Source organism: Macrosteles quadrilineatus, unplaced genomic scaffold, assembly GCF_028750875.1.
Source record: "Macrosteles quadrilineatus isolate MER2022 unplaced genomic scaffold, UCM_ALF_1.0 Scaffold_2__2_contigs__length_208266976, whole genome shotgun sequence".
Lineage (NCBI taxonomy): Eukaryota > Metazoa > Arthropoda > Insecta > Hemiptera > Cicadellidae > Macrosteles > Macrosteles quadrilineatus.
The window spans coordinates 56304967-56319906 of record NW_026542595.1 but is presented as its reverse complement, the minus strand read 5'-3'; the positions used below and the strand labels follow the sequence as shown (position 1 = coordinate 56319906).

Below are 14940 nucleotides of genomic sequence, written 5' to 3'. Positions count from 1 at the left end.
TGATATAGCAATGGGACATTTCCAAAAAGCAAAAATGCTGTAAATTGGCTGTTACATAGCCTATATACCTATTGGTGTTTATATATTGTTAATCAACTTATCTTATAAAGGATTATATGTGATCTAGTTTAAAAGGAATATGACCTTTTTGACATGACAGTAGCTGCTTAAATAGTATTTTCTCTTTGTACCATACTTTACAGCAAAAATGTTGTGTTATTTTCAATAATGTTACCAACCCAGTGCGCCTAAGTCCGTAATATAGGCAGGTGCAAATATGTTGTCAAGATGGGTACCATTTTAGGCAAGGTTTCTGTTTGGATTTTATTAGACACGATAAGAGCAGATATTTCTACATAAATATTTGATATGTGCAGAATAATTTGATAAAATGTAGGCAAAAGTGGTGAAAAAGGCAGACACCAACCCGTACAATACATATAAGATAGTTCAATAAGAAATAATTTAAGAATTGCTTTGATAAAAGGAATTTCCACTGATTTTGTAATGGAACGTTATATTGCAAAACATGACATGATTTTTAAAGAGGAAAATCAATTTTAAAATCAGAAAATAACATTGCAAATACTTATTTGGTAGAATTCAGTAACTCCCAATAAATGTGTGTTTTTTGAAATACTATTTAAAAATGAACAGCTGTTTCATTAAAAAGTATTATCCACATGACCAAAATGTAAACAAATCTGTTGAGGGATCTTTAAAGGTTAATCTTAGTTTTTGGTAAATACTCGCATTAAACATTAGCTTGAGAGCTGAAATTGTATTTTAAAGTCAACTAGCTTATGAGACTAATATTATTCAATCTTCAAAACAAATGTTACCGGGTTTCAGATTTCCCGGCTAATGTTGACTGGCGATTCCACAAAAAGTGGTCCTGAGGGGCCAAAAATCAAAATTGCTCCAATTTGCTTATAACATGCATTAATTTGATGGCAACTATACATATTTTTATGTCTGGGCTATTAAAGCACATTATATTAACCATTTGTCATAAAAATTATGTATTTTAAGTCAACAAAAAAAAATAAACGTACAAAATGATCAAACTCGATTCTTATATTTTAAAAATAACATACATACTTATACTAACTAGAAATTATTTGAAATTGTATTGCTAGTAATGTACAGCCTTATCCTTCATATTAATAATATAAAAACATTAATAATCACAAAAATTTATTATTTTACATAATATTTATTATGTAAAGGACCAATTATTGTCACACACGTAACAAAAAAGTATTAAAAGTTGTATACCTCATGCTTAAGGCAGTGAAATTCATCAAAATTGCTAATGCAAAGTTAGTAAGTATAGGGAATACATCTTGCAAAATTTCAAAATTTTATTTCAAGTATTTTAATTTTTATTAATTAAAATAAACTTGTCACACACGTAACAATACTGTTACATATGTGACGCTTTGCATTTCAACTGGGGTATAAGTTAGTTTATTTTAATACATATAAATGTTATTTACCCTGATGACTTTGGTTAATTCCTTATTACAAAAATGTATTATTTTCATCATTTTGATAAATTCATTATGTATCCTCTGTGTGGAAAAAAACATCAACTAATTTTATGGAGGGAAATCTCTGCTGCACATGTACTCAACACTGTGTTTTGGAGGGAAACTATGTGTGAGGTTGAGGTTATGTTTTCTTGTTAGCTTCCCATGTAAGGCAGTTCAGTGTAAGGTGTTCTTTTTGGTGTGCAAGTTTTAAGTTTAATAATTTAAATGGATGAAATACCAAGGAAAAAAGCAATGACAGTTTTGGAAAGAGTGAAAAGGTTCCGAGATAAGAAAAAATCTGATGAAAACTACAAGATAAGTGAGAGTAAAAGAATAGAAATGGTAAGAAAGAAGAAAGTTACAGGAATGACAGTGTTTGAGAAGAAAAAGTATAAGGAAGCAGCAAGAGAAAGGCAACGCAAATGTAGAGAAAGAAAAAGATTAGCCGTCGAAAAACAAACTCAAAACTTAATTAATGCTCCTGAGAATAGTCAAGCTAGTGTGTCTCAAGCTGATAGGCCTAGTGACAATCTAAACCAAATAAGCCCAACATTGAATAAGAGTCCTAGATCTTTTAAAACTCCCCAATCTTTGGGAAAAGCAGTTAGATGTTCGTTAAAAAGCCTACCGAATTCACCTACAAAAAAGATTGAAGTAATTACCGGAGTGGCAAAGAGGATAGGACTAAACCTACTCAACAAATGTAATGATAACCTTTCCCCAACTACAGAACTTAGCCAGACTGATAAAAGTGTTATTGAGTTTTACTACAGAAGTGATATTGTATACACAATGCCTGGATTAAAGGACGAGATGGTTGTATGGGAAAAGGGGGAGAAAAAAAAGATGCGTAAGTATTATTTAAAAGTTTTTTTGCGAGAGGCTTATGCTATATATAAAGATACCATGAAGGAAGATAAATCAGTTGGTTTCTCCAAATTCTGTTTACTTAGGCCTAAAAATGTGTTGCTCTTGAAGAACACTCCAATGGACCAATGCAAGTGCAAACATCATGAGAATTTTAGACTCATCTTAAAAGCCTTGAAAGTGAACTATGATGGAGGCTGGTGGGATAACGCCCTGTGTAATAGCAACAGTCTCCAGTCAGAATGTAGGAAACTGCAATGTCTGCAAAAATGGGCAATTATGCAAATTTGACATTGACCCAGTTTCAACAGTATTTTGGAAGAAGTGGGATAAAAATGAAAGTGGCCGATTAGTAATGCAAACTAAAGAAGGATGTGCTGGAGAGCTTGTTGAGTTGTTTCAAGAAACCTTTTCTACGTTTTTAGAGCATGTAAGAATTAAACGTATCCAAGCGGCTGCATTTGACTTCGATGTTAATGAGCAAAAATGTATTTTACAAATTGACTTTGCAATGGCTTACTCCTGCGAATATCAAAATGAAATACAATCTGCACTCTGGTCTCGCCAAAGTGTGCAATTGTTTACAGCTGCTCGTTTTGAAAATGGTAAGTGCACAAAATCTTGATTTGTTCTGACACTAAAGAAAAAAACAAAGACACTGTATTTGTTTTTCTAAACAAACTAATTGGAATTATGCTCCAAACTGAAAAACAATATGTTGTAATTTACAGTGATGGGCCATCATCTGAATTTAAGAACAAATACATTGTTTGCCTAATGATGCTCCTGAGGAAAAAGTTTAATGTAAATATTACTTGGAAATATTTTGCGACAAGCCACGGCAAAGGTGTGGTAGATGGCATTGGTGGCCGAGCAAAATCTTTAGTTCGCCAACTATCCCAAGCACAAAATGATAAGTATGTTGGTCAATCATCGTATGAGTTTTATGAGGCTGCATCCAGTGTAATGAAATCTACTGAAGTTCTCCATATTAGTCAAGATGAGATAAATGAAACCTTACGACAGGAAAACCCTTGGGATTCAGTTGTTGACATAGGAGTAGGAATCCAAAAAACTCATGTGATAAAATGCAACCTAGATGGAAATGTTCTTCTCTATAAGGACAATTTGAGTGCATCTCCCTTGATTAGAATTCAGACTGAAGGCGAATCTCCTGGATTAAGCGTTGAAGACCTAGAAATTGGCGACTGGTGTCTGGTAAAGTACGACGAACAATTTTATCCAGGTGAAGTATTAGAAAAAACATCTTCAGAAGTTAAGGTTAATGTGATGGTAAAATCTGGAAAGTACTGGAAGTGGCCAAATCTAAGAGATGAGGTGTATTACACTATGGACAAAGTAATGAAGAAACTCTCTCGTCCAGAGGTTGTAAACTCAAGAGGGCATTTCAAGTTTGAAGGTTTACATATTCAAGATGTTTAATCGTTTCATTTAGTAGGAAAAAAACTGTTCAGTGTCAAACTTGTTTTAGATGACATTTTATATTTAAAAGTTAAAAAAATAAAACGTTTGGCCATAAAACTTTGACAACAATTTTATTTTTAACCACTGTTATTATTTAATTATAATAAGCTAACATGTTTTCAATTGTTGTTGATTTGTGCTAGAACAATAAAAATGTTATTAAAATGTAATAGTATTGTAATATTTCCTCGGTAGCTCTTATCGATTCATTTGTCACACACGTAACAATCTTCTGTCACACACGTAACGTGTTTATAAAAATTCATAATTATTAGGGTTTTAAAGATAAATTTCTTAAATTTTCACAGAAATTAAGTATTTGTCATGCTTTATCAAAATAAAAATAGCATAGAAATTTTTAAGCTTATAAATCACAGGAATATTATGTAAACCTTATGAGCTACACTGTTTAATTAATCTTTGAGTCACATACGTAACAAAAGTTTAAATATTTTTAGTAAAATTATTAGTAGAGGTAACTGTATTTCAAGCACATCACCATATACACAAAGGACTAATGTAACTTGTCATACAACTTTGTGTGTCAATTATTGCATTTAGTGGTGGAATTTAAACAATAAAGTTGGATTTTTGTCTACGAATGTCACACACGTAACGGTGGAATCGCCCACTATGAGTATTTACCAATACTAAGGCCTCTGCAGGTATATTCCGCAAGAACTTTGGACTGCCGCCATTTTGTAACGGATGAACCTTTTTTGACGTGGTTTCCGGCAATGAACTCCACTTGACCAGACCTTTAAATGACGTGCATATCAACCTATGCTTAGATTAAAGATTATGTACCTACTCCTCATGGGCCGTCCCATGGTTAAGGTAAAAAAAATGGTAATGCTTGCAAAAAATAGTTTTCCTACATATAAGTTGACGTGAAAGGTTTGAAATTTCTAATAAATTTAGTTAAAAAGGTAGTAAGCCGTTTCCAGACTTTTTTGTCACCCTGTATAAACATTTGAATGAATAGGGACAAATGAATAGGGGATGTTTTTGGCCTCTAGGGACATCAAAATGGAAAAGTATATCGGTCCCAGAACTAAGTGCTACCATTGAGTATAAACCTAACTTAGGGTTAGGTTTATACTCAATGGTGCTACCTACGGTAATAGCTACATCCCTATAGGAAAGTTAGATAAAAGAGTGTCATGTTTAAAATTTTTAAAATTGACAACAATGTTTTTGTAAGTATTAACAGATATACATTTGCTTCACACCATCATAACCTCCGCAATTACTTAAAATACTTTTTATTTTATTTCCGTCAATACCCATATATTATACCGGGCAATTGCTGTTTAATTTTGAAGCTTTTTATTGCATGAAACCGAGTTTCAGATGTTACCGTTCCACTCAGGGTAATCTTTGTTAAATGATTAGGCTACCTAATGTTTTTTTATCTCTGAAAGAAATCATATTGATTTTCAGAAGCCTATCTTGCTCTGTATGTATTTATAAGGTGTAGTACCAGAGATAAAACATAGCCGTCATTGAGATGTAAATCAACGATCTTACAAAACTAATTTTTTCCAATGGTACAATGCAAAAACTTACACCATAGTCTACTAATTAGCCACCGTTGATATACCAAGATAAAATTGTATCCATCTTCAATTGTTCATCGTTTGTTGTTGTCAACGGTAACGTGATCTGCAGTGGCCGTTGCCAACGTAAAAACCTGAATTCCCCGCGATTCCCTGTCCATCTAGCTGCGCTGCAACTTAGGCGCGACTATACTTGATCTACGACCATTTCAACTTAGGCGCGAGCTCCCAAGCCTGGTTTCTGGTCCGGGGACTAAAGTTAGGCGCGTCCAACACTAGGCGCGTACTAGCTGGGCTCGAGCTCCCAAACCGCCCCTTAATGTTAATAGATCCAAAAGAATTTACAACATACCTCAGTGTAGCAATAGCATCAATTGCTTCATATCGATGCTTAATGAATGATATCTTTTATCATAACTCTTCAATTTTAGTCAAGCCTCTTTACGCGTAGCTTACAAAATGAAAATGGAAAATGATAAAATGTAGGCAAAAGTGGTGAAAAAGGCAGACACCAACCCGTACAATACATATAAGATAGTTCAATAAGAAATAATTTAAGAATTGCTTTGATAAAAGGAATTTCCACTGATTTTGTAATGGAACGTTATATTGCAAAACATGACTTGATTTTTAAAGAGGAAAATCAATTTTAAAATCAGAAAATAACATTGCAAATACTTATTTGGTAGAATTCAGTAACTCCCAATAAATGTGTGTTTTTTGAAATACTATTTAAAAATGAACAGCTGTTTCATTAAAAAGTATTACCCACATGACCAAAATGTAAACAAATCTGTTGAGGGATCTTTAAAGGCTTCTGGGGCAGAGTCCTAAGGGATTTTGCTTCGTTTATCTTTTGATAACTCATCTACAGACCAAGACCTTTCTTTGGACACCTCTACCAAGTTTCTACGCCCAGCCGTTCCCTCAAATTAGTGGGGACAAAGTTTTCAATTAAATATTTTGATTCCCCCATGCTAATCTTATGGGAGAAACTCCAACTTTGATGGCCTGTGGGGCAAATCCCTAGGATTTGAATTATAGGAATTGTTGAAAGGGGGTGTTTATTTTTACACGTCGTTTGTAAAAATCTGTCCATTATTAACGGAGGAGTAGTGTTTCGTAGAAATCGCCTTCACGTATTATATAAGGATATGAATTTGAACGGATGGTGTTTTTGGCCTCAAGAGACCTCAGAACAAAAAAGTAAATCGGTCCTGGGTCCAGGTCTTTCCATAAGTATTACGGTAATAGCTTATTCCCTACCTATATGGGAAATTTGCTAATATAAATCTTTCATGATAAAACTGAGTTTCTTTCACTTAGGCTAAGCCTCATTTACACGGGGCGAGTTACAAGCAACTCGCCAGCGTGTGAGAAGCGGGCAAGTGCGCTGGTATTTGTTCACACGGAGTTTGTCCACTCGCCAACGTGTAGAAAGACACTGCCGGCGAGCGCACTTGTAGTCGTTCACACGATGCTTTTTCCACTCGCTTAGTGGCTTGAACAAAATCCTCTGACATCTTTGAATAACATGCGCATAAGTCCAAGCAACTGTGTTCACAGTGGGCTACCTACTGTACACGCCTACTCGCTCAAAAGCTGGCGAGTCGGCGTGGAAAGGAGCGGCAGCGTCAACTCTTTCCGGAGCATTTTTTGCAAGCAGCTATTGAGCGAGTACGTCGTTCACATTGAGCCATTTTACTAGCTGCGTGTAGCTTGCAAACTCGCCCCGTGTGAACTTTAGGGCTTTAGTTCCTTTTGTCGTATTTTGACACAATCCTTACCTATGAATTAAATATAGGCTACATATTTTTATGCCAAACGCCACTTAAGGCTAAATTTCACTTTCAGGCTAAACTACGGAAAGTTTAAGCTTAAAAAGTTACTTTGTAACCTACTCAATCTATATGAGTGGATAGCTAACCTAAGCCTAGTAGTACCTTGATCTGGAAAAATTATCGTCCAGTACTGACAACTGGATTGTCTTGAAACAGTCATAAAATGCAATATTCATATACATTTCTTTAGACTAATACCGTATCTAAAGAATGATATCTGAGAAGAGAAGCATAGATAATTCAGGCTAAAACGGCTTAGTCTATGGATAGAAGTTTACATTACCAGAAGCCTACGTTACCGTACTACTTATTTCTAAAATGAACTGAATCAAATAATTACCGGTACTAGTCATTTTATGTAGGAAATAGGGGAGAGTGGGGCACATTTGAACACTTTTAAAACTTTATTTTTTAATACCTAGGTGAATTTATGTGTTTTTAATAAAAACATTATTACATTTAGTCGTAACATAACATTAGCTCTAAATATTGTTATTTTTTAAACCCTCCTTAAGTTAACATGTTAATGTGCAATATCTGTTTTCACAAAGGTACCGGTACCTATGCAAATCGTTCAAAAGTACCCTACTGGTGGGGTACTTTTGAACAAGAAGTGGGGTACAATTGAACACACTAGCCTAATTAAGTAAAATGAAAATCTTTATTTTACAGAAATTATAATGCATGTGAGTTGATAAAAACAGTTCTTATTTGTATTGGAACTAATTTTTCATTTAATGTTTTAGATTCACGTTATTTATAGCTAAATGTTTCAAAGTTAATAGCAAAATTAGCCTATTCGTTGGCTGCACGTTCAGTTCTCACACTCATTTTTGATTGAGGAAGCTCATAGTCTTTTAAATTATTATTATTCATTACTGTCTTGTATCGGAAACAAATATAATCAGTTGGGGTACATTTGAACAACATGCCTACCAGAGGAAAACATGGTGTTCAAATGTACCCTTTAGACTCTGTTCAAATCTCACTAGGCACCATTTTGCAAAAAGTTAGGCTAATTATGTTTTCTTGGATTGTTATTTATCAATGTGATTGTGCATAATTGTATCTAAATATGTATATGCCATTTAAGGTATATGGATCAAACTTATCTGTATAATGTTGTTTTTAACCATGAAAAATTTACAAATCCCTGCTGCTAAAAAAAATTTTCTTGTGGCGCTCTTAAACTTCTTTTCCCAACAAAAAACTAAGAACTGATCAGAAATGGAGGGAGATGAATGCAATGGAACCTGTTGCCCTATTGGAGGGCTACATTTTACATACTACTTACTTACTTGAATACTTGAATCCTGCATCTTTGACAGATCTAGTCTGATAGATTGCGTCATAATTTATAATATAATCAATAAAATAAAACTATATACAATATTTACAAAACCATAAAAATGGTTAGGCCTACCATAAAAAAACTTGGCCGTCTATTGGATGGCAAGGCGGACATACGCTATTTTACAAGGGGCTTGTCCTCAAGTTCTTTAGGGGAGTAGAGCGGTCTATTAGCAAGTATCCCTTTTAGTTCCCTCTTGAAGGATGGCACATCCATCTCCCGCATCTGGGTAGGCAGAGTATTAAATATTCTGATCGCTGAACGGGGATAGCAACTCCAGGTACGACTGAGACGGCAGCGGGGAACGTCGATGTTATGGGCCTTCCTAGTATGGTAATCATGCACCTCCTCTCTCTTACTGTAATTACTCAAGTTGTTCTTTAGTAGGATCAGAATATCCATAACATACTGACTATATACTGTGAGCACCCCTAGTTCCTTGAAGATTGGCCGGCAATGGTCCAAATACCCAGCAGATGTGACAATCCTCAAGGCCATTTTTTGTAAGAGAAGTATATCCTCATCTGCTGAGGAGTGCCCCCACAGTACAAGTCCATAAGTCACATGACTGTGAAACAAGGCATAGTACACGGATAGGAGAGATGATCTAGGAATTTCTGGCGTAAGTTTTCTGGTCCAATGGCCTGCGAGTATAAAAATGACGGCAAATTTAAACCGTTAAAATGTGCCCCATGTTCAAATGTGCTCCACTCTTCCCTAAATATAAGTAAGTAAAGGCCTTGGTTATTAATATTAATTAATCCATTAAAAATTAGGCAAACATTTGGCTGCACTTTAGTTTCTGTCCTTCATTTACTCACATAGGTAGGCCTACCTACTGCATGTTTAGTCAAGAATTACCTAATAGGTTTAGTTTAGAACAGTTTCATCAGCTGGTAGTTAATGTATAGGCCTACACAGAGGATACGCGTCCGGTAACCCGACGTGGATTAGGCGTCTGGCAGACTGTCATTTAACCTAACCTAACCAACCAAACTTTTGATAGGCCTAATGCAAAAAAACATGTGAAGGTTAAATTCTGTTCATAAAATAGAATTATAAATGCCAAAAATTCTAACAAAAGATGTAGGCTAAGTTAAATTAAGAAGAAATGTCATTCAAAACACAATCTTTGACAAAAAGTTTAAGATACCAATGGGATTCGAACCAGGGTCCTCTTACTTATCAGCAGAGCACTCTATCCACTACACCACGAACACCGATGGCTGTACATTGTATCGTTGTGGTAATGGCATTCCGGGCCCCCACGACCCGGATACGTCACTGCCCGACGCCTAATCCACGCCTGGTCACCGGACGTATATCCTCTGTGTAATGTATAATAAGTAGGACAGAAACTAAAATACAACCAAACATTTTCAGGATGAATTCAATTTAGGCCTACGAAATTCCGTTTCAGTAGTAGGTACCTACCTATCTTTAGTGTGAGCTCCATTACAAACACAAAACTTAAGTTAAGTTAGCCCTACAGGCAACGAAGACAGACAAAGTCTGAAACGCAGTGACGACGATCATGAAACATAGTGTAGCAACCTCAGTGTGTTATCATCGTTATTGTCACAATGACTGGGATTCGGGATTCATTAAGTCATGCAGGAAACAGTCATTCTAGGCTACTCTCGCAGAAAACAAACTAGCCTATCCTATATGTTTAAGGTAGACTACGTTCAACACCAAACACGTGGCCTGCTTGGAATAAGACAATAAGTCTTAGTGACTTTAAGTTTTTAAGTTATATGAGTCTTACTGGAAATGGTTAGGCCTACCTACCACTTAAATTAATTGGCAGTCCCCAATGATAAATCTTAATTTTTACAGCTAGGGCATGGCCTATGATAAGTCGGTATATTTCAAATGTGATGAATTTATTTTTACAAAATTTTGCCCGAGCGAAGGACAGGCTTAACAGCTCCAAAAAAGGGTGTTTGAATGATGATCTAGGCCTACCAGTATGCTATGTCTAAGATTGGGTTTAAAAATTTAAGTCATTTGTCAAAGATGGTAGACAAGGCCTTACTTACAGTTTCATAACTGGGCTATGCTAATATCGATTGAAACTATCGAATTGAAAATATTGATTATAAATAGGTAATCAATATTTTAAAATATAACTATTATAAAATTAAACTATCATAACCTAGGCTAACCCAACCAACCAAACTTGCTGATGATGAAAAAATCGCATGAAGGTTTACCTACTAATCGAATCGATAGTTTCAATCGATATTATTTAGCATAGCCCAGTTAAGAAACTGTACCCGTCAAAGATTTTACTAAAAGAATTATAAGTTAAGATGGGTAAAACAAAAATCAGAATAGGTAGGCCTACCGTAGTGAAATCATTCATCGATTTCCCACTCTGACCTGATTAGCCTATATTCGTAAAAATTGTAAAAACGCCTATCTCAATTGAGTTAAAAGTTTAAAAAGAAGAGCTTGAAATAATCTTACCTTATCACTAGGAATGCTCCTACAAGCCATAGCAGAATGTTATAAGAGCAGAAAATCCAAAATAAGGTAATCCTTTAGCACTGGACAGCTGGTGGCAGAAGGAAATGAAATTGCCTATAAACAACACTTTCGGAAACACAATTCACTAAACGTGCTTTTACGCCATGTAGACGTAAAGCTTCCGCCAACATCACACTTTGACATTTGCAGCAATATTAAACATAATCAAATACTCGAAATCAACGAACTCATTGTGAAAGCTGGGCTCTAACACTTAACATTTGCACACTTTACAAAATAACACCAACACAACTAGCAAAATGGCGAAGAACACTGGGGACTGGGCTGTGGAGTGGAGTGTGGAGATACTGAAACCTCGAAACCTGTAATCCGTATTCGCTTCGCCGTATTGTCAGATGATCACGATAAACAATGGGCATGCGTCGAGTAGATGGCAGCACTCATCAACTTACTGGTGCAGACCAACAAATTGAGTATTTGGAAAATTTTAAAAGCCAGGAAAATTCTCATCCAAAAGAATTACGTATGAGAAGGTTTTGCCAAAGATTAAACATTCTCAAACACAGGCAAGGTCCCATCCAAGAATATTCCATACAAGCGAGCAGCACACCGAAACTCAAATAATCATCTAGTTGATAAAGAAAGTGCAAAAGAGACAGTGAGTCGGGTTTGGCCATGTAAATCGTATGGAGGAAGGCTGACTCCCACGACGAGTTTTGGAATGGGTTCCACCATGGAAGAGAAAGAGAGGACGGGACGACCCAGACGCAGTTGGCATATGGGAATACAGGAGGCCATGCTGACGAAGGAACTTCAAGTCGGCGACTGCGCTGACCAGAAAATTGTGGAAGCAGGGGGTGGATAGACGGCGCGAGCTGTAGAAATCCGCAAAAAGTAAATTAAATTAAGTAAAAAAATTGTACTCTCCTCATCTCAGCAGCTTGAAATGTCTTGTCATGTCTCTGTTAACTAAGTACAAAAATAGTAATTTGCTCTGTGATAAAGAACTTTACCTAAATGCCAAGATAGAATACAAATAACATGCCTTACAACTAGCCAAAAGAAATTCATATAAAAATAAAATATACACTGCCCAGAACAAAGCGAAAGCAAGCTGCGTGGCAGATAATAAAATATACCCCCGCCGCAGCAAACCTGACGCCTAAGCGAATTTCCATTTGGCTGAATTGATTTTCAATTGATCTATTTAAATAACATTAGGTTTAACGAGTACCTAGGTTTGCTGCTACAAGGAAACTAATAAAGTGTGTGTTATTTTAAGTAAAATAATTATTGCTTAGTATAAAATGAATATATTTGCCAAGTTTGATCAAAAGATATCCATAAACAAGCAAACAACAACATTTTACAATATTCTCCATAAGAATAACATGGGAATTTTAAATTTACCATTTTTTTAGTTTTCTCCGTAACCAATAACCGTACAAAAACACTTTGATATACTGAATTGTTTGTTTTTTTAAGCTCTTTAAGAAGGTTTAGAGAAAAGTTGGGAAATTTTGTGTTTTGAGGGTCAAAAGTGAGAAAAACCAATTTTTACCCCATAAAACCCCCCATAAAACCCTGTTCCCATGGTCCGATCATGCTGGATCGCGAACTCATTCAAGTTTATCCCGCCTTACACCTTCAAACCAAATTTCATCAAAATCGGATAAAAATTACTCAAGTTATCGTGTTCACGGACACATATATCTAATATATAAAATTCTCGTGTCACAGTGTTTGTCTGCAAACTCCTCCGGAACGACTTCACCGATCGTTATGAAATTTGGTGTGTAAATTCTGTAGGTATGCGAATAGAAAGTAAACTATTTCCCGTTTCGAAATTCTTAAAAGGGCTCCGCCCCAGTGGCTCTGGAGTTTCCCATGTTAACCTTATGAGAAATGGAATTAATGAATCTTAACAGCTGTTTCAATTAAACAAGTTGGTTCTGTTCTATGATGTTCAATAGCATTAAAGTTACAAGGATTACCAACAGGGTGCAGCACTATTATTTCTTTTACATTTATGACAACAGCTAATTTGCAACCAAAAGGTGAGTGAGCGTAGCGAACGAACTTCAACCTGGAGGCGAGTTAGCGTAGCGAACGAGCTAACCTGAAGGCAAGTGAGCGCAGCGAACGAGCTCCAACCTAAAGGTGAGTGAGCGTAGCGAACGAGCTCCAACCCAAAGGTGAGTGAGCGTAGCGAACGAACTTCAACCTGGAGGCGAGTTAGCGTAGCAAACGAGCTAACCTGAAGGCAAGTGAGCGCAGCGAACGAGCTCTAACCTAAAGGTGAGTGAGCGTAGCGAACGAGCTCCAACCCAAAGGTGAGTGAGCGTAGCGAACGAACTTCAACCAGGACGTGATTGAGCGATGCGAACGAGATCATCTTGAAAATTAAACGTAACGGTACTTTCTTTCCATCGGTCTGTCTTAGGGGAAACCTATAACTTAGGCGATACGAAGTTCGCCGGGTCAGCTAGTATATATATATATATATATATATACATACATATATAAAAATTTGAACGAGTGGTGTTTTTGGCCTCTGGGGACATCAAAATGAAAAAGTAAATCGGTCCCGGGCCTAAGTCTTACCATGAGACCTACGGTAATAGCTACTTCCCTATAGGGAAATTCGCTAAAAAGAGTCCGGTCTCAGCTCATCTGACTTCAGCAGCTACCTGAACACTATTTGTTGAAGCAGATGTCCACAACAGCATCCCTGCTAGCGCCTCTGCTACGCAAGCCCTCGGAACCCAACATAGAGCACCCCCCATAAAACCTCAAATGGAAGCTTGTGAATCCGGGTAATATGTGCAAAATCGTATCCAAGTTTAAGTGCTCAAAAGGTGTCAATATTTATGACATTTCAAATTATTTATTGAAGCAGGTCATCAGTGTGATATCTATTCCTTTAAGCATGTGCATTAATGTATTTTTATCTGAAGGTTTTTTCCCTTAAAGCTCAAAGTATCAAAGGTTATACCTGTTTAAAAAAGAGGTTGTCGTGATTCTGTCAGTTGTTATAGGCCCATTATCTTTCTGGTCCCGACTTTCGGCAAGGTTTATGAATCGATTATTAAAACTCAGGTCAGTAACTTTTTTAAAGTTGTTTGGCTTTTTCTAAGAATCAGTTTGGCTTTAGATCAGGAATGTCCATGATTGATGCAGCCAGAGAGCTAATCACATCTATATTAACAAACTTTGAACTTGACCAGCCTACAGGCGCAATTCTTTGCGACTTAACTAAAGCCTTTGACTGTGTGGATCATGGCATTCTTTTGAAAAAATTGAATTTTACGGAATAATTGGCATTCAATTTTGTCTTTTTAGATCATACCTCAGTAATCGGCAGCAAAAAGTTTTTTCCAAACGAGTATTCTAGGAACAAACTTGGGTAAAATATGGAGTACCGCAGGGGTCGATATTAGGCCCTTCCCTTTTTCTAGTCTTATAATAAATTACCTAGATCTTTAATGTTCATGCTAATTCTATCGTTTTTGCAGATGACGTAACCTTTTTTCTAAACAAGTCCCTCTGCTGCCACAATTAGGGATGAATTCTGTAGCATCATAAGTGAAGCCAATGAGTGGTAAGTCAAATCTGTTGTTTTTTTTTCGATCTGAGCAAAGCCTTTGATATGGTGGATCACGCATTGCTTCTTGATAAGCTTTCTTGTCTTGGAGTGCGAGGGCTGGCACTGCAATGGTTTAAGTCATTCATTACAGGACGGAAACAGTTTGTGATGATTCAGGCGGTGGATGACTTAGGATATCTGAATACCTACCGCTCACCCCATT

The 14940-nt window shown here is 36.2% G+C and overlaps 1 protein-coding gene across 1 annotated transcript in view; it reads right to left on the bottom strand.

The window, feature by feature from the left end:
* LOC128986006 (ubiquitin-like protein 3) overlaps positions 1-11484 on the bottom strand; it is a 113092-nt gene extending 101608 nt beyond the window's left edge. Inside the window, exon 1 of the mRNA XM_054406064.1 lies at positions 11111-11484. Coding sequence (XP_054262039.1) covers positions 11111-11140 — 30 coding nt within the window. The 5' untranslated portion in view covers positions 11141-11484. The remainder of the gene's footprint in view (positions 1-11110) is intronic.
* Positions 11485-14940: the final 3456 nt, after the last annotated feature.